Raw genomic sequence first — 22,780 nt, 5'->3', positions numbered from 1 at the left:
CATACAGTGCATTCGATAGATATTTATTGTTCGTTTGAAGATTTATTACAAAAATAATTGGGTATACATATACAGGGTGTTCTAGTTTTTTTTTTTGAATTTAAACGCTAAAATATGTCGAAAACTAAGCATTGAATTGAAAAAATTTTCGCACTAAAGTTGTTTTAAAAAGTGAAAGGTTGGGTTCGGGGCCTCTACTGGCCCATGGAGGCACAAATTTTATTTGTCAAACGGGACCTCCTATTTTTTTATTACATTTTCTTATTTCTCATTAACAACTGAGTGAGTTTTATTCCTAGTGAATTTTTGGATTTCGTTTTCGAACAGATCCGAAACGTTATCCGAAGTTTTCCTCAATATTTGCGCAGAATTTTATAAATGAGAAAGAGCTCTACGATGAGCAGAATTGTTCAACATTCCAAAGCGTCTAAGCGCTTGTTCGCATTGTTTTTTGAGCATCTCTATTTTGAACAACGAAAGATGAGCCTCAATGGGCCCGGACCCAAAAACTGGGATGCTCATCTGATGCCCCCCTTTCAGAAAACAGTTTTCGATATATTTGAGCATATTTTTGAAAATAAGACACCCTGTATATGTATATTCTATGTATAGATCGGAAAGTTATAATATAACGTAGGAATTTTTGTTATACTGCAAAGATTGCTTTTTACTATTTTTCACTTCCGAGCATTGCTTGAATAGTTGAATGAAAATAAATTTTTCTAAAGATGTTCTTTCAATCAGTTTTTTCATAAGGTAAAAAATATTTTTTTACGGCATGGGCATTGAAAAGTCCACTTTTTGTGGCAGTTTTCGTTCCGTAAAGTGACGCTTTATACGCCAGCGAACAAAGTTGTAGAATAAAGTATTTATTCCGCAGTTTTGATGCGCAGTTCGAAGTGCGCATCCCAAACTGGCGAATAAAGTAGCTTCGTTGAACAGATCGCGACATAACCTCACTCTTCGTTTTGCTTTACAATGCCCGTACCGTAAAAAACATTGTATGTGGCATGCCCGTGAACCGTTTTTTGGCTCAGATAATTTCAGTACTCGCTTCCGGCTCGCCTTCAGCTCGTCCTGAAATCTTTATCGTTGTCAAAAAAACAGACTTGACAGCAGATTGACTGAATCTGATATTCATTCAAGTGATTGTATACCGGTAATGCAGAACTTATTTTAATCTGTACAAACATTGAGATGTTAGAAGTGAAAAATGTAAAAAAAATTCTTTCCCAAGCCTGGTGGGTAAAATGAAAAAATGGAAACAGCGTAGAAGCAAGATTTGAACTATTTGAAATAAATCAGGCACCTCAGACAGGACTTCCTCTTCTCAAACTGTATATATATTTATATTTCGCAGTGCGTTTAATGTACATACTTGCCTATGTAAACACAGCTGCTTATCTATTTACTACTTTGAACAAGGATAGGCGTAAAAATAAGGGCAAGATTTTGAAGACAAGAATTTGAATTTTAAAAAGTTTTTTTTTTTTTTTTTTTGATCTCCAAAAATTCGTCACTCCACAAGCGATCGAGTCTGTTTTGTTTCTCCGCCTGAAATTATCACATGCAGATGTATTATTATTATTATTATTATTATTATTAAATAATCTCGTAGTGATTGTAAAAAAAGTTTTTTTCATTCAAATAATATCGAGAATTCGAAATAAATTTACTCTGATTGATAAGTTGTTTTTGAGAAAAAAAAAACGATTTTAACGAGTACGTTTTTTAATTTTTGTTACGTTCTTTTATTATTCCAGTTAGTTGAATTGTTATTACAACGCCGTGAAGATTTTTTGCATCCGTGAGCGAGATTGAACTAGAGAAAAAAAAAAGAAAAAAAAAAAAAATACGAATTTGGTGCACGGACAGAGCTAAATTAATGCTTGTGTTATTACAGCTGCAGAGAAATCCGAATCTGAAGTGACATTTTTGACTAGCCATATATCCCTTGAATTATTGCAGGGCGATAAATAAGCTTTGTTGTAGGTCGTTGGATTCGTTTTGACATCAGCCGCTGGTTGCTACAGGCTGCAAGATCTGTAAAATTGGGTCATTATTCTGGGTTGTATGAAAGTAAGAGAATTGAAAAAAAAAAAAAAATCAAATCCTGAAATTGCCTGTTAGATTTGAAATTTTTGTAAAAATACAAAGATTCGATGATCCGTCGACAAATTTTTTCTTTCATCCATATTATTCATTCTTTTTGCCTTCGTTTTTATTCGCAATCAGCTCGCTTCGCTCTGGTTTTATTTAGTAAAATAAAAGAATTATTGTTGCGATTGATTTTTTTTTATTTTCACCAAATTTCAAAAGTATAAATTCCACACAATTTATATATTACAGTTGCGGTAATCACGTGACAAGATCTTATGCAAACGTTTGATGATATTATAATGAAAAATTTTTACCGGGCATTTTCTGCCAAGTAGAATGTCTATTTATTTTTTTCTATACACACACGCACACACACACACACACATATATATATATATATATATATATATATATATATATATATATATAGAACAAGTTCGCATTTCTTTCAGCTGAGTAAACGTGAATGCATTAAACATTTTTTGACACACATGTTAGTGTGTCAAAAATATATATATAAGTCAGATATATACAGTTAGAATATACAGCATTAATATACTTCGTCAGTACCTGTGGTTTTGTTTTCTTGTGTTTTTAAAAACGCGGCGAAACAACGACGAGCGTGTCTAGCCTAGCCGTCTAATAAGAATGTCGTTTTATCTAATCTAATCTAATCTAATTTCGTGTAATTAACTGTGCATACCAGGGACGAAGGCTAGAATTTTTATGCCACGCGCCCACAAAATACATTCAGAATTTTATACAACGACGACGAAGACAAAGGACAAGGAGAAGGAAGAGGAACAAAAAAAAAAAATTTTTTTTTTTTTTTTTTTTTGTTCAAACTTAACTCTGAATTTTTATTTTGTATTTTTTTAAATAAGGTTTTGTTTTTGTTTACCACCATACCGTGCACGGTACCATGTCATACCATGTATAAAATTTTTCTAGATATATTTTTGATAAATTATTTTGAAGAATTTTCACTTCAGTTTCTCCCGTATATTTATAATAATAATAAATTTAATTCTTAGAATGAAGAAAATACGTTTGAACGAAATTTTTTTTTCTATCAGACTAGTTTTTTCGGTTATTTTAATTCTTCTTAATTATATATCCGATTTCTCTATATTTCTATCTTACTTTTCTCTCTCTCTCTCTCTCTCTCTCTCCCTCTCTCCCTCTTCTCGAAGCGCTCTAATGGATCAGCTCTGATCCCAGTTTAACTAGATACACGTAGGTGTAATACATGTATACATATTTATGTATGTGCGTGCCTGCGTGTGTGTGTGTGTGTGTGTGTATATATATATATATATATATATACAATAATAACTTACGGAAGCTGAAGTCGATATACATAAGCCGGCGGATGAAATTTTTCTGTGTAATTTAACATTTCGGGGTATAATTATAACAAGACTTGAATATTTTATTACACTGATAATTTTGTCTATTTAAGGGGACGTTCCAAGTCAAATCGGACGAATTGAATAATTTTGATTTTTCATTTTCTCAATTTTTCGATATCTTTTCAATAACCACCTGAAAAGAGCCTTTATGGTATATTTTGAGGATTTTTTTTGTTCACAACTTGTTCAACAATGGTCGAAATTGAAGCTTTTTTTTTTTTTTTTTTTTTTTCCAAACTGTTCGTTTTCAGATGGCCTTTACAGAAAAAAAATACAACAAAAATATTCAAAGTGTTTTTGGATTAAGATTATTGAGTTTGAAATGTTAAATCGTTTTTTTGAAAAGTGAGTGTATCTTTCGATTTCTTGGAAAGTATTCTTTCAAAAACTTGTAATACCGGTCCGGTCGTGGACTCTCCGTAATCACTGTCTTTTTTTTTTTTTTTTTTTTTTCGATTTTTGTAAATTTGAAAAACGCTTTCTTCAACTTCAAATCATTTCGAACAACGATTCTTGTCACTGTATACTACATTTTTTACTTATTTTTTACATGCATACATGAGATTTGTATCTCGCGGATTTTTTCTTATCGTTAGAAATTTCTTTATCTTTGATTTATTGGAATCGACAGAGAGAGCGAGAGAGAGAGAGAGAAAGAGAGAAAGAGAGAAAGAAATCGAGTGATCTTATTTCAGGTAAATGAATCACGGATGATATATGTACATAAATATGATAACGAAAATATGTCGATGCGAAGTCAAGGTCTGTATATATATATATATATATATATATGTATATATTGTTAGTTTACGACGACGACACACGTTTTTGGTCGGGGAAGAGGATGAAAAAAAAACAAGAAAAAAAAAAACAAGCAAGAAAAAAAAAATTTACATTCCCAACGATTTTGATAACGAGATTCTTCATCTTCGCGATGTGCAGCTTCTGCAACAAGTAATACGGTGTAACCGTAATTTGACCCGATTTATTGATGCAGAATATTGTATTTTTCTACCGTGTATAGGTACACTTTAGTGCTGAGCAAAGGATATATCGCTGAGCTCTCATCGTAGCTAAGTTTGAGAATTTTTTCTGTCAATGAATCAGAAAAATATTACGATTCAAAACCTATTTGAGTATGAGAGGGGAATATTTTTTTTCCGTGTTCAAAAAATTTTCTTCCAAATTTAAAAAAAAAATTTTTTTTCGAGAGTCAATTCTCCGTAAAATCACATCCGTGCACACCACAGAGTGTGTCCGGAGTGGGAAGAGTGTATTAAAAAAAAATATATACATATGCTGCAGATGTTGCATTTTTTAAAGAGAAAAGAAATATGGAAAAAACAAAAAACCGCCACGTAAATGAAAAACTCGATTCGCGAAATCGAATCGACAGACTTTTTGTAACGTCAAAAAACTGTGACTGAAATCCGTCTCATTGAATTTATTGTTAGTCAAGAATTATTATATATATATATATATACATATATATACCACGCGTATTTTTCGTATGTTGAAGAAAAAAGAGGAAGAAGAAGAACAAAAAAACAGAATCCAAAAAAAAGAAAAAGAAAAAAAAAAACTTTGCGGCAATCGAATCATCATCGATGAAGAAATTAAAGTTGAACTTCAACGGAGGGGGGAAATTTTTTAGAACATTCTTTTTTTTTTTTCGCAGTTATCGTTTCTTTTCGTTTTTTTTCCCCATTGCCTTTTCTGTTTCTTTTTTTTTTCTTCTTCTTCTTCTTTTCTTTTTGATTTTTATCGTTCAACTTCATCATATATATATATATTGTTCAGATTGTTTTTCACGTCAGTTGACAAATCCTAGATTTCTGCACGTAAACCTTGTGACTGTTTACATTTGGCGTTGTCTGATTAGAAGCTAGGCAAGGATGGAAGACGGCATGTCAGACTACGTATTATCTCATACATATACGTAAAAATAACGTATGTACGTACGTATAGGTATACATATACCCAAATGGTTGGTTGACAGCTAAACCGTCCGAGCTCTCATTGTCCCAAGAACCTCGGCCTGTGCTGCTGCTGCTGTTGCTGTTGCTGTTGCTGTTGCTGTTGCGTCTTTTTTTTGCTTCGTCGGGAATGACTCGATAATCTATCTCTCTCTCTCTCTCTCTCTGTCACGTTTTAATTGTCATCGACGTGATAAATATCGAAAAACACATTCCTCACGATATTCCCGAAATTTGACAAGTATTTTTTTTTTTTTTTATTTTTTTTTTTTTTAATAACTCGCGTATGTAATAAACGGTGAAATTCAACTTATGCATTAACTTTTTATAATTTATAACTTATATTATATATATATATATATGTATATATATGCGTGTGTGCGCGCCTCTGTGTTTTCTTTCTAAGGGATAAAAATCCGGAGTTACGGGAATAAGAAAGGAAGAAAGAAAGAAAGAAAGAAAGAAAGAAAGAAAGGAAAAGGGTGAAAGAAAGTTTTGTGAAACAACATGCGAGCATAGATTTCAACGGTGATCGAGTGAAAATAAAAAATAAAAATTGTGAGGGACTACTATACCGAGTGAATAACTGGATTGGAAGGTGAAATTTTCTTTTTTTTTTTTTTTTTCTTCTCATCTCCGTTCTTCTCCTGCTCTTCCGAACCAGGAAAGGAATTCAGGATGCAGTGGTCATCGATTTTCAATTCCTTAATCGTCTCGGTAAGATTCGACTGGTTTAATCTTTTTTTTTTGTCAAATTTTTTTTTTTTTTTTTCATTTCTTTTCTTTTGTTCTTGTCCTTTTTTTTCTGCTGTTTGTTCGTTTTTCTCTCTCTCGTCTTTCAAGCTTACCCCGTCCCTCTTGCATTGTAACGGTATTTGATTATATCGAAAACGGTGGAATTTAGTATTTTTTTGAAAATTATTTGCACCGGGAACTTTGTCCCGAGTGTTGTTTTAATAATTGAAATTTTTTTTTTTTTTTTTTTTTTTTTTTTTACCTTTTTCTTGTAATCTTGGAAGAGCAAAAATCAATTTTTAGGGAAAATCTGTGGGAATTTTACTTTTTGCCTTTGAATGGTATCAGAGAAATGATGATATTCTTGTTTTATAAAGCGAAACAAAGCGAAGAAAGAGAAAAAAAAAAAAAAAAAAAAAAAAAAAATGAAAAATGAAAAGTTTTTAACACTTTTTTTTCATCGTTATCCTAATTTTCTACAGAAGAGAATATTTCCACCAGGATAAAGAAAACGTGCTTGTATTTGGTGAATTTTGTTTACCTATACCTATATGTAATACTTGCATTAATGAACCTTAACTAATGTTATCTCACTAATTATTATGCGTACTAATTTCTCATGTTTTTTAATGTACCAATCTTTTATCCAATATCCAGCGCTGCGTTTCTAATATATGTATATAATGTGTATATATGTATATAAGCGTGGACTTTGCATAAGCGCGACTAATCATTGGAATCGAGCCAATTTATCATCATTCCAACGTGTACGTAATCTAATAACACGTGCGTTACAAGCTATATATACATATATATATATATATATACAGTATAATTATACAGTTTGATTGATTGTTGTGTATACACATCCAAGATTTGTGTGCAATAGATTGACCATCGAAATTCGGTCAAGGTTCCACGTTTTTTTTTCCTGCTTCCTTATTTTTTTTAGCTTCTGGATTTTTTTTTTTGATTTCTCGAATTTTTTTTTTTCTCTCAATTTTTCTTTCACCAAAACATATTTTACTCTCCACATTGTTTTACGAACGAGCGTTACAATCGTCGTGAGAAAAGAAAAAGCGAAAAACCACAAAAAAAAAAAAAAAAAAAAATTCACCCCTGCATAATTTTGCAATGAGAAAATTGAAATGTTGGGAAAGAGAAGTAAAAAAAAAAAAAAATTTACCGCCGTTTTACGAATATTTTAATTTGAAATAATCTTTCTTCGAAATTTGTTCTTATTGTTTTGTTTTTTTTTATCAATTTTTCTTCTTTCTTAGATATATATGTTAGATTTCATATTGTTGTTGTCATAGTTAAAATATATTTTAGAAACGTTTGTGAAGAACGAGTGAGGATCAAAGAAAGGATGACGATTGTAAGACGAAACTCGCTTTAACGTTGCGATATGTATACACTCGAGTTCTTAATCTAACTTTAAAACGGTTTGCGACCTGTGTTTAATTATGTGTTTACGATCTACCCTCAAAGGAAAGAATTGTAATAAAATAAGGGGCGATGAGGGGGAGGGAGAAGGGGGGGGGGAACCTACTTAACGACATTTTTTTTTCTCTCTCCACTTTTTTACGAGCGATCTTTTTGAGAGAAGGGTCCTCGCTTTGAGATAAGCCATTTTTTTTATGTACCCTAAACGTTTATTAAGGCATGTATATTGTATATATGTATATATATATATATATATATATATATATATATATATATATATGTCAAGATGTCGTTTGCCTGCTTCTGATATGATATGATTTGACAATCAGTCGCGTGAATGAGATTTTTCATAATCACTAGAGTGACGGTGATAAAGATTTATCTCAGAGATCCTTGATCGAATCCGAGTTTTTTCACTTCGTACGTGATTCGGACTTGAAGATGGACTGTCAGCAACTGTACGTTTGGAGGAATTGAAAAATATTACCGTAAAAGGAAAAGGAAAAAAAGAAAAAACGACAAAATTGCAGGGCAGCGGAAATTAAAAAAATAAGATTCTTGACGAATTTTTTGTTAATACATTCTTTCGACGTTGTTGAAAAATGAAGAGAGAGAGCGAGAGAGAGAAAAAAAAAACCAATAATCGAATTTCAAAAGTGATCTCATTTACGCCTAAAATGTCATTTAGAATATCGCAAAGTCTGTGAAAGTTGTTTGATTAAAAAAAAACAAAAAAAGAACTCACTCATTTAATATATTCATATCTGCAGTTACATAAACTCAGGTTGACAGTCGATATTATCTTTCAAAACTGTTGGTAAATTTTTGCACCGCGATTGAGTTGAAGAAGAAAAAAAAAAAAAAAAAAAAAAAAAACGATATTTGGAGTGACGATTGTTTGGACGGGAGTGAATAATCGTTATACATCACATCACTTGAACGATTTTAATCATTGAGTTAAAAGTGGTCTCGTATTTTTATGAAATTTAAAAAATATGGGATCGTATTACTATGATTTCGGTTTATTGTTTAACCCTTTCAGTCATAGTGAAATGCTCAGCGTCCTATTTGAAAAAATTTCCATGTTCTAACTTTATCACAATTTATTTATAACTTGAAATGATCCTTGTTACTTTGTATTATATATTAAAATATTTAAGTGAAACGTTTCGGCTCAGGAACTGAAATCTGAAGTAATTTTTGAGCTGCATAGCCGGAGTTTCGAAAAAACAGGCAAATTTGACGTTTTACGCATTTTTCTCAGAAAACTGCTGGCGATGGATGAAAAATTACTTGACCATCGTGAAGAGCGGAAAATTCTACATCGAATTATGTCCTCGTTTGCCGGAAACCAAATTAGGATTAACAAATTAGGACAAAAGAAATTCTACTTATCGATGACATCTGGGGAATTTTGTTGAAATAATATCTTAATTAATAAAAAAGAAATTCTACTTATCGACGACATCTGGGGAATTCTGGTGAAATAATTTCTTTTTTCTCAATTTGATAATCCGACTTCATTTCTAAAACATATGAGAATATAATTCGATGTAGAATTTTCCACTCTACAGGATAGCAAAGTCATTTTTCATCTATCGACAGTAGTTTTTGAGTAAAATGCAAAAAAAAAAAAAAAAAACGTGAGATTTAACTGTTTTCTCGAAACCCCGGCTATGCAGCTAAAAAAAAAAATGACCTCAGATTTGAGTTAATAACGAAGGTCGAAAACCCCTGTAAACCAAAATTCAGTCACGAGCTGAATATTTTCTATTCGGATCTATTTTGATTTGTTTCGTCGAGAGACGTGTTTTGCCTGTTGAACTATTCGTGTACCTACAATACGAAACATACGAAGCACAACGTAACGTAAGGTCGTAACTGACCGCGTTGCTGAAACTGAATGGGGATCACTTGATGAGGCAATAGGCATGCGGGAAAAATAGCAAACGTATCTTGAACTACCACAAGACTTGACGTGTTTGCTGCTCTTTCGCAAATGTGATCATCTCGAGTCTCTGCAGCATCGTGAATGCTACGAAGCTGTATTCATCATCATCATCTCGCCACGAATCTCTCTCTCTCTCTCTCTCTCTGTCTCTATCTCTCTCTCTGCAGTGGCTGGTTGTATTATAATTAGACTCACCTATCGAGTAACGCAGGCATGCAGGGAGGGCGTCTGGAGATCGAATCTATGATTTCTCAATAATAATCCTCAAGGATCCTAGAAGTTTTAGCTTCTGCTTTTACGCCCGGTCTATTCGTTCTTCGTTCAACGTTTTCTAAGAACGCGAGAAGATAAATTTTTTTATCAACTATCATCGTTGCAAGATTCGTCGTAATTCATGGCTCAAGTCAATCTGGTTGAAAGTCAATTTTTTCACGATAATTATAATAATAATTCAATTTTTATGAACGTATGCGATGCAGCAGAGATATTGAAAATTTTATCTGGCAATACGTAATATACGTACATGTTTTATTTTATCGTAACAAGAAAAGTTAAAACATGCGAATCTTACAGTTATAATATTGAAGTTCACGGATTTTATCGTGTCACATATAAATTTCAATCTGCTGTACGTATTTGATTGATTTATTTATTCATTCTGTTTTTTTTTTTTTTTTTTTTTTTTTATTTTTGTCGTTTTTATCGGTAACAGATAAAGATACGATGTAATAATTATTTTTTATCCATTCTGCTTTGCGCACGCATGTAAAATTAGCAATTGTGTTGTTGAAAAAAAAAAAAAAAAATTATGTACAGCTATTTCCTTAACGGCGTTAGGAAAAGAATTTAAAACCAATGACTTAAATTTTAAACAGACAAAAAACTGTAAAATTAATAATAATTTTTTTAAGAGTGATTTTATGATTGTTGTATGTTTTTTTTTTTTTTCGCTTACCACCTCGAATCGTATATCACAATCTTTTCTTCTTTGGTGAAAAAAAAATTTGTACGGGAAACAAAAAAAACTATTACACGTGAGTTTAAGATTCTTTTTTTTTTAAATTAATAAGTGAACAAAAAAAGAAAAAGTTTTATTGACCAGATTATTAAACTTGTCTCATTGCTAATCAAAATCATCGTTCGTAAGCGCTTCTTGTTAGTCTCGACTGCGCAGGCTTACCTCGACGATTACTGTCCTTCTGTAAATTGAGATATCTGCTCGTCATGTTTGTGAGCTCTGAATAAAGGCAGTAAGATTATCCTGAATAAATCTCTTCTACGTAGTTATTTCATATTGTTATTATTTAACGAGGAATCACTAAGATGATCCAGATTTTGATTATACGAACCTCAAACGATTTGATCAGATTTGAATAAATTTTACCAATTGAATGAAAATTTGATTCTATTATTTTTAAATTCATGAGATCTTTTAGAATATCAAGTTTAGAATATTTCAAACAAACTTATTGCTTCAAAGGATTCAAAAATTTTCATTCAACCGTTAAATAGAAAAATTGTGATATAATATTTCGTAAATTCACGTACTTGAGTTCATTTCGAATGGAAATGAGAATAAAATTCCAAAAACATCGATCATTTTCTCCAGTCTGAATAATTTTTCGGAATCCTTGATGTCTTGTTTTTCTTTCTTACTTCCTTCCTTCTCCCGTAATTTTTCCTAATTTAGACTCGATTTTAAAAAATTTCTTTGACCTTACGAATCAGCTGTCAATTTTTGTTTAATTTCATTCAATTTAATGACGCGAAAGAAGGAGTGAAAAATTAATTTCTGTAACAGAATCTTGACGTTGAATGACTTGGAAATTATATGGAATGTAATGTGGGACAAAAAGCTAAGGTACCTGCAACATCGTTAATCTGAATTAGAAGACCCTGACGTTTTGTTTATGCAATGCGGAGGTCTGTTTGAATGTAAAACCGAACTCGTTAATCGGCCTATAATTTATCCGACGAGTTACAAAGTGCATTATTCAGTGCTCTTCATAACGCAGACGAGATTCCTGAAATATCCGAGTCGCCGTTGCAACGATATTTACGAAATTGTTTTATTTAAAACGATACGTTGAAAACGCAATTTACAGCTACTTTCCTTCTTTATTTTAAACAGAATAACGCATACATACATATATATATGTATAATTTATAGATGAAACTGGATCGCTTTTTGTTGAGATTTGACAAAAAATTTTAGGCAAGATTTCGGAAAAAGTTGAAACAATTGAAATTGAAACTATTCGTGATAGAATTAAATAAAAAGAATTTTTGATAAAATTTTTTCGACAATTTTCCAACTCAATTAACGATCATTTAAGTTTCGTAAAGTTTCGTACAACCTTTTCCGTGCTTTGGTGAAAATTTAAACAATTGTACGAAGGAATTTCGTGAGAAAAAAACGATTGTACAAAATTTTTGTGCAAAAAATTCCTGACAATATCTACAAAGTGAAATGAAAAATTTTGTAACAATAAAGGATTTGAAAAAATGGGGGTGAACGCTTCTAATTATATATATATATATATGTTGAAATATTTTTGCTGTTTTTGTTTTAATTGAAATCGAAGAAACTGTTATCACCTTTTTTTATTTATATATATTCCTGAATCGAAATTCAATTCGTGGCATTTAATCCTTACAAGTTTGCCGGAGTTTTTCACGATGCTTAACCGGTCCGTTGCTTTGATCCGGTGCGGTAGCCAGATATACACCACTTGATAGTTATTTCTATTTGGGATATATACCAACAGCCACCTTACTTGTTGTTAGTTGTGCACGACGCACGCCACGCACGCAGCGGTGGAAAAACTACTAGCTATTTAAATATTGCGTCACATCCGCGTGCACTAAAAATCTTTCTCTTCTCTAAAAACTATACCTATACAACTATCAGTTGCTGCGGTAATTGAACGATCAGGAATTTCATTTTTCATAATTGTTTTAGTTCATTAAGAGATAAACACTTCGGAGACCAGCAATTTCTTGAAATTAACAAATTGAACGTATATTTTCATCGTGCAGGAAAAACAATTAAAAAATTTGATTCAAGTCGAGAAAATTATCTCATTTTTATTATAGAATTTTGAAATTGTTTAGAAAAAATTGTTTCTCATTGATTCTGGGCTTTTGAAAAATTATCTTGTGAAATCGTATTTTTTATTTTTTTTCCCATTACGTTCTGAATATTGCTATTTTATAATAACACCTCTGCCTCTGTCATAACAAATAATTGCATTCATTCATTGTTAACGCATGATTTGTATAATTATCGCTTGAATTATTATTCTGTTCAGCTTTTTTCATCATATCGCAGAATTTTTTATGGATCATGATTTCATTTGTATCGTATAGAGGAAAATCCTTCTCTTTGTACGAAATTTTTTTTAGAAAATTTGTATATTTTTTAATAATCTATAAATTTAAACAATCGTTTTACATTTATAATGATCTCGATTTATCCTAAGAAATGTAAAGTAGCAAATATATCTCCGCACTTTTTTGGGGTTGAAATATTTTCACTGACGGAGAATGATTTTCGTAATGTTTTTTAAAGTTAGGCTGAACTTCAAGCGATTTCAAGTGTTTTATCTCTTTCAGGTACTTTTCATTATTCATTCTGCGAGCGGTCGTCTGATCGATGGAATATTCACTGAACCAACGTTGAAGCCTGGATATAATTTGGTAACATCTGTGCCGCGGGGTGCAAAAGCATTGAATGTCACACAGCTGGGTAACACCAGTAATATTTTGGGTAAGAATCAATCAAGGGTAGAATTGCGATTATCATCCTGTAATAACGAATCATTCTTCATCTCGTTGTTGAACCTTCGAATGAACGAATCAATCAATTAATCAATTATTCGACGGTCGAAATTCATTTGATCATAATTATAAGCTGTTGTGGAGTGTAAATTTGAATGTAGAAAAAAAAATAAGTAAAAGGCGACAAAACGTATAAATTAAATCATCGTTTCAACGGAGTTTTAAATTTTATTGGATTTTTTTTGTTGTTTTTTCACTGTCTTTATAAGCATTTTCTAACGTACATTTATATTCATTGTTGAGAAAATTTTACGCGCATGGAAACAAAATTTTCGCCTCGGTCCTGTTGAGCAGTAAGGCATTTACGATCATAGAATAAACTATAATATTATAGTATTAACAGCTACGACGAGTGAGTTGACTAGTTACAAGACGTAGAATTGAGATGATCGAGAGAATTTATTTTTATAGTTTGAATCGTTGCGTACAATATAAACGAAGATGAACGAGCTTTTGATGAAATATATTTGCGAAAACATTCACGTATCACGATGTGCTATTCATCTTGGACTACGTTTGATATCTCGATTCGTAAGACGAGTTACTTAAAATTTTCCCCACACGTGTAGCGAATTTATATTAATCAAGATTCTTACTTAGACGAACGAATTATTCGACAATATTATATATATATATTATATTTATATTGTGAATATTTTTTTTCTCCTCGGATTGAATTTTGAAAACGATGAAAAAAAAAAAAAAGAAAATTACCGTTGGACAATTTTTGGAGCCGATTTTTTTTCTTTTTTCGTTTTCAAGACAAATTTGGAAAATTAATACCAGGCTGTTGCGTGTTGGTTTTTTTTTTTTTTTTTTCTTTTTTCTTCTTTTAAATCATTTTTTACAATATGGATTATTAACGTTGTTACAGCCGTCAGACGACAAGATCGCAATTTCATTCTAAACGGCAATTACAACGCCTTTGCCAATTCCGGTTCATTCGTAGACTTGGGAACCACGTTCATTTACACTAGACGTGATTCGCATAATCCGGAAAGCCTAGCCGCCGAAGGACCTCTTCAGGAGCCGGTCGATGTACTGGTCAGTGTGCAATAACGATAATAATGATAACAAAAATAATAACAGCAAAAACGGTATAAATGATAAATTAAACGTTTTATTTATCGCGTTGGTGTTGAAGATTTGGAGCGGGATTGAAAATTCGGGAATTTAAAAAAGTTCCGAAAGTGGGAAATTCTCGGATTATTTTGATGGCGAAACTTTTAAGTAAAGGAAATGAAACTTTGACGAAATATCGAAGTAAAGTTTCGAAAATGCGATAACGAGAAAATTTAAATATCTGATACACATGGAAATTACGGATTATCAAAAATTCAACTTCAACTTCAACTTTTTTTTTTTTTTTTTTTTGCAAATTCAACTTTACTTGATTTTTCGTTTTTTTTTTTCCCCCCCTCGTCTGTATTCTCGTATTTATTTATTTATTTATTTATTCATTGATTAATTTAGTTTTCCTCCCTTTTGTCTACTTTTTATTTTCTTTCTCTCTTTCTCTCTCTCTCTCTCTCTCGAACATGAAATTACACGACATTACCTGCGTTACGCAACAAAAACGTGAACACACTTTGCGTGACTACTACGAGCTCGATAAGAGAGCCACGTTCTTCCTCTTCTCGTATTTTTTATCTTCTCCGAGTAGGTATACTGTGTTTACTCAAGGATTTCACCCATTCCTCTATATATATATATATATATATATATATATATATATATATATATATGTATGTATATATACGCACTTGGAAAAGCGTTCTTTCTTTATTTTATACCGTTAACACTATAGTGACTCGGCACTGACTATAATTATTTCATATATGTATATAACTAAGTTTTCCTAAAATTTATCGTAATCATTACAGGTTTCCGTAACAATTTATTATGGGGTTATCGTAGATTATTATTCGTCTTTAACGATACGGTTCGATGATTTTTTTCTTTTTTTTTTTTTTTTTTTCCTCACCTTTCGTGTTTTATTCCTGTTATTTATCATCGTCGTTTGAATTTTTTTCCTACATTTTCACACTTTTCTTATCGAGTATAGATTTTTTCCACTTGGACAAAAATCAAGTCATTGGCTTTCGGAAAAATTGTCAAGTTTGCATACGATATTGTTTATCGATCGTTTTGTTATTTTACGCTCTGGCGTATTTCCAAGGTTTTTATCACGATAATTGTTAAATATAACGTAAACCTTCATAAAATTCTAGCTTGACTCGTTAGGTTAAAGGGGTTAAGTATTTTTTTTTTATTTTTCATTTATTCGTTTCTTTTTATTTGTAAAAAAAAAAAAAAAAAAAAAATACAACGCTGCGATATAAAATACAAAATCGGGAAAAAAATGCGGAAATTACATTTTTAGTAAAATTATACATATACATATATATGATTATAATTATATTCACATTTATTACACTTATTTTCTCGTTTCTGATGGAGATTCTAGCCTCTTATTTAATTGCTATTCTAATTTTATTGACTGGATGTTAAGCGAGTTAATTTGGGCAATGTTTCTAAATGTGTAATTCAGCGAATAACGTTACGTCAACTGGAGCTGAAAATAACACGTGATGGACTGAGCAGATCGTGTTGCATATATAAAATGAATAAAATAATAAATAATATATATAGCTAATTCTTGCGACAGTTTCACATATTTGAAAATTCTGTGACGGTGATAAAGATATATATATATATATATATATATCGCGTTACTAATGCCAAAAGGACGTATCAAAGATAAAAAAAAAGAAAAAACAAATTTTCTTTACACCAATCAATTTAAAAATGTGTATAATGTATAAATCTGTGGAAAAAATGAGAGAGAAAAAAAAAAAAAAATTGGTTTCCCTATCGATTTATACATTATACACATTTATCATAAAAATTATCCCCTTTCCTCCAGGTTTTCTATAAAGATCCAAATCCGGGTATCGTCTACAGGTATTTGACATCCGGCGAACAGCCGACAGCTTCACGTTGGACTTCGAAATTTGCAGCAGGTATCTCGAACGCTGTGATTTTATTTATTCGTTGATTGAAAAAAGTTAATTTTTCATTTGAGTAACACGACCGTAAGATTATTTCATCTTCTTATCTCTATATAACTCTATATATTATAACGTTGTGTAACTTTTTTTTTTCTTCATTCTATCATATTCCGTAGCGACGGGCAAGACTTCGAACATATTTCCTCCACCCGGTCGTTACACAGCGAGAAGGTGAATATGAAATTATTGATATAATCATTATTATTATTAACGTTTCAGTAAATAAGGCGCTTCGTTTGAAAGAAATATTTTTCTATCGACTCAGGTTTCAAAAACTTGTCATAATTAGCAACGAAAGTAACCTCGCGGTGGGATATCTTCTGAATCGAACCTCGAAAGGTCGTTTCTAGGATAGAGTCTGTGTAATTGAATTCAGCTGAGTGGTAAGAATTTGAAGAAAAAAATTTAAAAAACAAAAAATCAAAAAAAAAAAAGAAAAAAAAACAAAACACAAAACAACGCAAATAGAACGTCTTCCTCTAATGTCAGTTAAATGGGATGAATTTCAAAAGTACCGCGAACGGGCTTTTAAAATTTAATTTTAGCGATATCCTTCAGAAAGGATTCTTTTCTTTCTGTACTTTTGTAAGGTTTGTCAGTTATGGGAAATAAATGAAAAGCAAAAATTTTGCTTCCGAACGAAACACCCAATAATCAGTAAATGATTTTTGAGAAAATAATTATTTTCATGTTTTTTTTGTTGTCGTAATTTGTTTTTCGGTTTCTATATCTAGAAGAGATACTTTACCTGTGAAAAATCGAATAGCAGACGATGAGGCTCGGCCTTTGTCAGTCGTTGCGCCACAGAGACGATTACGAAGGCGGAGATTTGTGTGGAAAAATCACGGCTTTAACGAATGCAGCAGGTCTTGTGGCGGAGGTGAGTGCAGGGCGAGAAAAATGAGCTCGTAGTTCGGTAATCGGTTCGATAGATTTGCTTAAAGATCGTGAAAGGTGGAATAATTGACTACCGATATTATTACTACAATATGCCGATTTCTTTACACTTCCCAAGTTGGATGTTGTATGATTACATAGATTTTATTTCTCCCTAAGGTATTCAGACGACTAAGTTCATCTGCATTCGGGAACAAACGCAGCAGCAAGTTCCCGAAAAAAGGTGTCATCATTTGGAAAAACCGATCGGACAAACGGTCAGATGCAACACTCGACTCTGTCCTGCGAAGTTAGTAACAGAAAAATTGAAATGAGATGAATTACATTTTGCTTCAGTTTGACAAATCATTTATTTTTCATGAAATTGGAATTCTTCTAAGGTTTGAAACCAAAATTTTCAATCTACACTTTGTGGTATCCAAAACACGTCGACAACTAAATGGCCCGATAACTGATAAAGTCAAACAGCGTGGGGATATCTCCCACCGTTGAACATTTTAGAAAAGGGTTTGTGTCTTGGCTGAGTGTCGGTAAAATGTCGGTAAAGTAATCTGTATTTAAAACCTGGATTGTTTATCGACTGCCACCACATTTTTTCAACTTTTTTATCATCGTAGTTAAAAAAATTCGATTAAGTTTTCTTTTTTCTTCAACTTTAAGGTGTTTTCAGCGATATTCGGATCGTTAAACGTTGACATTTGATCTATCGTTGTCTTGCAAAATACCGGGGAATCGTTTTCTTATTTTTCAACACCCTTGTAGCATCTCGAATCGAATTAATTATTGTTCAAGATGGCGGGCGGGGGCTTGGAGCGAATGTTCAGTGACTTGCGGGACCGGATATCACACTCGTGAAATGGAATGCGTTCAGGAAGTGACGTCGGCGTTGACGATGAGGGTTGCCGACGGTGCTTGCATCGAGCCGAGTCTCCTGCCATTGAGAGAGGGCTGCGTCATGCCGCCATGCAACGATCTGCATATCGATCAATCCCAAGACGAAAACGTATTCGAAAAAAATTCTCGTCCCTCCCAATGGAACGCCGAGCCTTGGTCTGAGGTAAAAAACTATCTCTGCACCTCGATATTCGCTTTCAAACTGTTGCGAGCTCTTCATTTTTTTAACAACGAATAATAACAAAATAAACTGTCGAACTTGTAGTGTTTTTCAAAGAATAATTTTGATTTCTTTTATTCAACGGTTCCAGGCAAGTGAAAATTAATTTATCAATTCTTACAGGCAGTCGAGAAAATTTAATTATATTCGCCTTTCACTCTAATTTTCACATCCTATTTTTTAAGAAATTAAATACCAAAATTCTAAATATGATCCAGTGCTCTGCGACTTGCGGTCCTGGGAGAAGAACGAGGATTGTTTCCTGCATAACCACCACCGGGCGTCCATGTTCTCTCGATGAAAAACCGCCGTATGAAGAGCCCTGCAATTTAGGAAATTGTAGTCCAAAACTTGCACCGCCTCCTGATGCGACGTTTCACTCGAATTCGATTTCCACATTTTCTTCGGGCAGCAGGTGGCTCTTCACCGAATGGTCTCGACAGGTTCGTGAATTCGTTTGTTTTGACGGGTTTTCGTTCTTTCTCATTTCATTTTTTTTCTCATTTCTTGATTGAAGAATTTTTTCGACAATTTTCATAATGGTTTCCGGTTCACGGAAAAATTTTAGTTGTTCATTGGAGACAATATTTTTCTCATGATTCAAAAAATTTGCATCATTAGTTTAAGAACTAGGGAAATTGCACGATTGGAGATACGAATTTTTTTTTGTTTCAATTCGAAAATATAACGATTCGAGAATATACCGATGTATAAAACAGTGTTCGGCCGATTGCGGTACCGGAGTTCAATGGCGTCGAGTTGTGTGCGGATCATCGTCATCGGAAACTTGCGACGAGTCGACAAAACCGAAAACGACCCAAGAATGCGCAACGGACGACAGCTGCAGCGGTCACTGGTTTTCCGGCCCATGGACTCGCGTAATTTTCCCAATTTTCTGCACCATTTTGACTAAAATTCTTATATCTACGCTGGAAAAATAGAATTCACGAAATATGGAATTTCCGGATAATTTATTCTCGATGAATTAGTAGTATAATAAGGAGTCGTCTGTATATAGATCCCGATATCGACATTTTACCGACATTTCAACCGCTTCACACCTCAGACACAAACCCTTTTTGGGTCAACCTCTGATTGACTTTTTCGATGATCGATAAAGTCAACCACAGTTGGGATGATCCCTCGCTTGCAAATAAGGGTTTGTGTCTGAGCTGTGAAGCGGTTAAAATGTCGATAAAATGTCGGTATCGGAATTTGCACTCAGAACTCTTCTTATTATTGTATTATTTGCATTCTTAGATTTTACTTGAGTAGAGCGTTGAAATAGATTTGTACAATGTTTCTTTTCACTGCAGAGAATTCAAATCTCGAAATTCCATTTTTGTTTTTACAAGTGTTTATCATACCTTGAAATGAATGAAATCTATAGAAATTTTCACTTCTATATTTCTTTGCCAGTGTTCGGCAGCGTGCGAAATCGGTGAACAGACCCGAGAAGTGATTTGCGTTGCTAAAATTCGGGGCATTCTTCACGTTGCTCTCGACATGAATTGTCCCGTTGAGAAACCAGACGTTAAAAGACACTGCAGGGGCCCCCCGTGCCCCCCCGCTTGGTTCGCATCCGATTGGTCGGAGGTGAGTTTTACACTCGTGACACATAGCAAAACTTCATTATTTAACATTTCTACAATCTGCAGGGCTTCTAAAAAATTTTCTACGAATTTCACGATTTATAAATTTTCCGACAGGGGTCCAATGATTTTTTGTATCTTTTTTTTTTCTTTGTTGGTACACGAATATGAGAAAATTAACACGCATTATTCGATCAGTTGTGATCACTGTGATTATTATGATTTTTTTTTTCACCAATCTTTGTCCAAATTCATCTTGACGATTTATAAATTTCGTCCGATTGTTTTCTGCAAGTGTTTTTCAAACTAATTACTTTTCGATTTCTGACTTCTAAAAGTTTGCGAAAATGTAATGAAGAATCGAACGTTGATAATCGTCGCGAGAAATAAATTTTGGAATTTTTTTTTTTTTTTTTATGTAATGTATTTATTTTCCATTTTTTTAAAACAGATTTCGTCAAAATTTAATTCTGATACCAACGTATTTTTAATCGGTAAAATTTGGTTGTTTTGTTAAGGCGTGGAGAGAATTTTCAAAATTCTTAACTTATCTGACGTAACATTTATTTTTCTCCTTTTTCTCCCCGCGTTTCTTGTCTCGATGAAAAATTTCTAGTCGCTATTGCGAATATTTATTTCACAGTGTACCCGGACTTGTGGTAGAGGAATGCAACAGCGAGTGGTCAAATGTTTGGAAAGCGACGGCCGGCCGGCACAACCAGGAAGAGAATGCCCGGAAGCAGATCGTCCGGTTTCAAGATTGATCTGTAACGAGCATCCGTGCAGGAATTCGGACAACAATTACGGGCCAGAGAACGTTAATCGCGTTGTCCAGATCCAAAATGATCCGGAAGTATCAAACCGTGAGCTATGGAGGATAAATTTTCTATATATAACACGCATGAAATTAACGAATTGGAAATCAGAAAAAAAGGCGCTCGATTTATGGAAAAGTTTATAGGATTTCAATTGACATTCTTTGATTTTCGAAGTTCCTGCTGTTTTGTTGTGAGAAAATATTTTTTTCTTTTATTCCTTCCGATCAATCCAAGTTTCGTTTGATTTCACGAAATCCAAAGATATGAGCTTTTTTTTATATACAAAAACAATAACCCAATCAATAGACCTTACATAGTCTAATCTGATTCAATATACCGTGTGTCCATGACTAAAGTGCGCATTTTATACGCGTGTGGAAAGTCGTTTGAATCTTATTGGCGGACAGTTACCACCTGATTGAGCAGCTGACGCAATACCAATCGCGACTGTTAGAAAATGTCCCTAGGAGTCCATTGTCAGCTGTGGGCTCCTAGGGACATTTTCCGAAAGACAGCTAATGGTGGGCTTCTAGGGACATTTTCTGACGGGCAGCTAACTGTGGTCTCCTAGGGACATTTCCTGACAGTCGCGATTGGTATTCGAACGACTTGACGCACGCGCTTAAGGTGCGCACTTTCCTACTGGACACAGGGTATAAATAAAATTTTCTTTGAGCGCCAATTCTGAATTTTCCAGCCGCCGAAGGGGGCGAATAAAATTTGCAACACGTAGTTTTTTGCTTCCCTGTTTCAGGGCTCGACGACAATCCGAACTGCCAAGACACCAACTTCAATTGTCCTCTGGTGGCTCAGGCTCGGCTCTGTAATTACGAAATCTATCGAAGGACCTGCTGCCTTTCATGCTCAAAGGCTCGCATGGACGACGAATAGAACAGCTATCGAATCGACTTTGTCTTCGATTCGAAGCCCAATTTTGAAGGCGACGCGACTTCGACGGCTCGATTTTACAGATTATGAAAGTTTCTGCGAGAAACTTTGAGTGAAAAAAAATCAATTCATAAATCGCTTAATCGACCATATTTTATCGCGGGAGGTTAATTGCTAATTATCCCAAGTTTTTTTTTTTTTAATTAATTAATCGAATTTTCTACGCGCTGTTGGATGAAAAAAAAAATTATTTTTTTCTTTCCCAACAGGCTGTAGCGCAGCGGTGATTTTAGAATCTCTAGAATTTTCAATGTAATTTTATTGTTACTGAATATTTTTAACCTCACTTCTTGTTACGCGAAATTAACACCGATTGTTTATCGTCGGGAAGAAGATTGTCAGACACTTTATACTGCCGCTGTATTTTATTTATCCACGACGACGAATTAAATTTTTTTTTTTGAAAATGTCCGCAAGCATCGCGTGATAACGGATTCTGTTATAATTTCGTAACGGTATAGGCAAGAAATTTGAAAAGTGTGGTAAAAATGTTAAAAAGAAATTTCATACCGTTATGTGTATCGATAATGTACTCAAAACGATCAGTTTTGTGGATTTGATTTCTGAAGAAGTATTTTTTTTTTTTTTTTTATTCATCTATTTAAATCGAAAATACTACACTATCATAGACACAATAATTTTCTCCTTCTTGTGTATTTATTTTCTATCAAAGGGAAGAAAAGAAGAAAAAAAACTTTTATTATTCTGTCAGAGAAATTAATTATCGGAAGGAAGTGTTTCCTTAAAATTTTACAATTTTATTTTCGATGAAATTGAGCGCAAGAAGCGAATCGAATTTTTATTCGGTTCCGTGTAATTTCTGAGGTGATTTTTTTTTGTTAGTGGAACTTACTTAAAAGTATTCACATTACCGATTTCT

The 22,780-nt window shown here is 33.0% G+C and overlaps 1 protein-coding gene across 2 annotated transcripts; it reads left to right on the top strand.

Moving 5' to 3' along the window:
* Window positions 1-6,071: 6,071 nt before the first annotated feature.
* On the top strand, window positions 6,072-22,485 carry LOC124414540 (ADAMTS-like protein 4). 2 transcript variants are annotated; one of them, XM_046895504.1, is made up of 13 exons: window positions 6,072-6,205; window positions 13,236-13,389; window positions 14,335-14,504; window positions 16,387-16,483; window positions 16,648-16,702; window positions 17,269-17,411; window positions 17,588-17,717; window positions 18,221-18,485; window positions 18,761-18,985; window positions 19,262-19,420; window positions 19,962-20,138; window positions 20,778-20,997; window positions 21,707-22,485. In XM_046895504.1, exons 1-13 carry the CDS (start codon window positions 6,167-6,169, stop codon window positions 21,841-21,843), a joined length of 1,971 nt encoding a protein of 656 aa, XP_046751460.1. In that variant the 5' UTR covers window positions 6,072-6,166; the 3' UTR covers window positions 21,844-22,485. The 2 variants fall into 2 exon arrangements, with proteins under 2 accessions (XP_046751460.1, XP_046751458.1); XM_046895502.1 differs by having other exon boundaries at window positions 6,073-6,205; window positions 17,266-17,411.
* Window positions 22,486-22,780: the final 295 nt, after the last annotated feature.

The sequence above is a fragment of the Diprion similis genome, chromosome 14 (genome assembly GCF_021155765.1).
Source record: "Diprion similis isolate iyDipSimi1 chromosome 14, iyDipSimi1.1, whole genome shotgun sequence".
NCBI lineage: Eukaryota > Metazoa > Arthropoda > Insecta > Hymenoptera > Diprionidae > Diprion > Diprion similis.
This window is presented reverse-complemented; position numbering and strand designations above follow the sequence as displayed.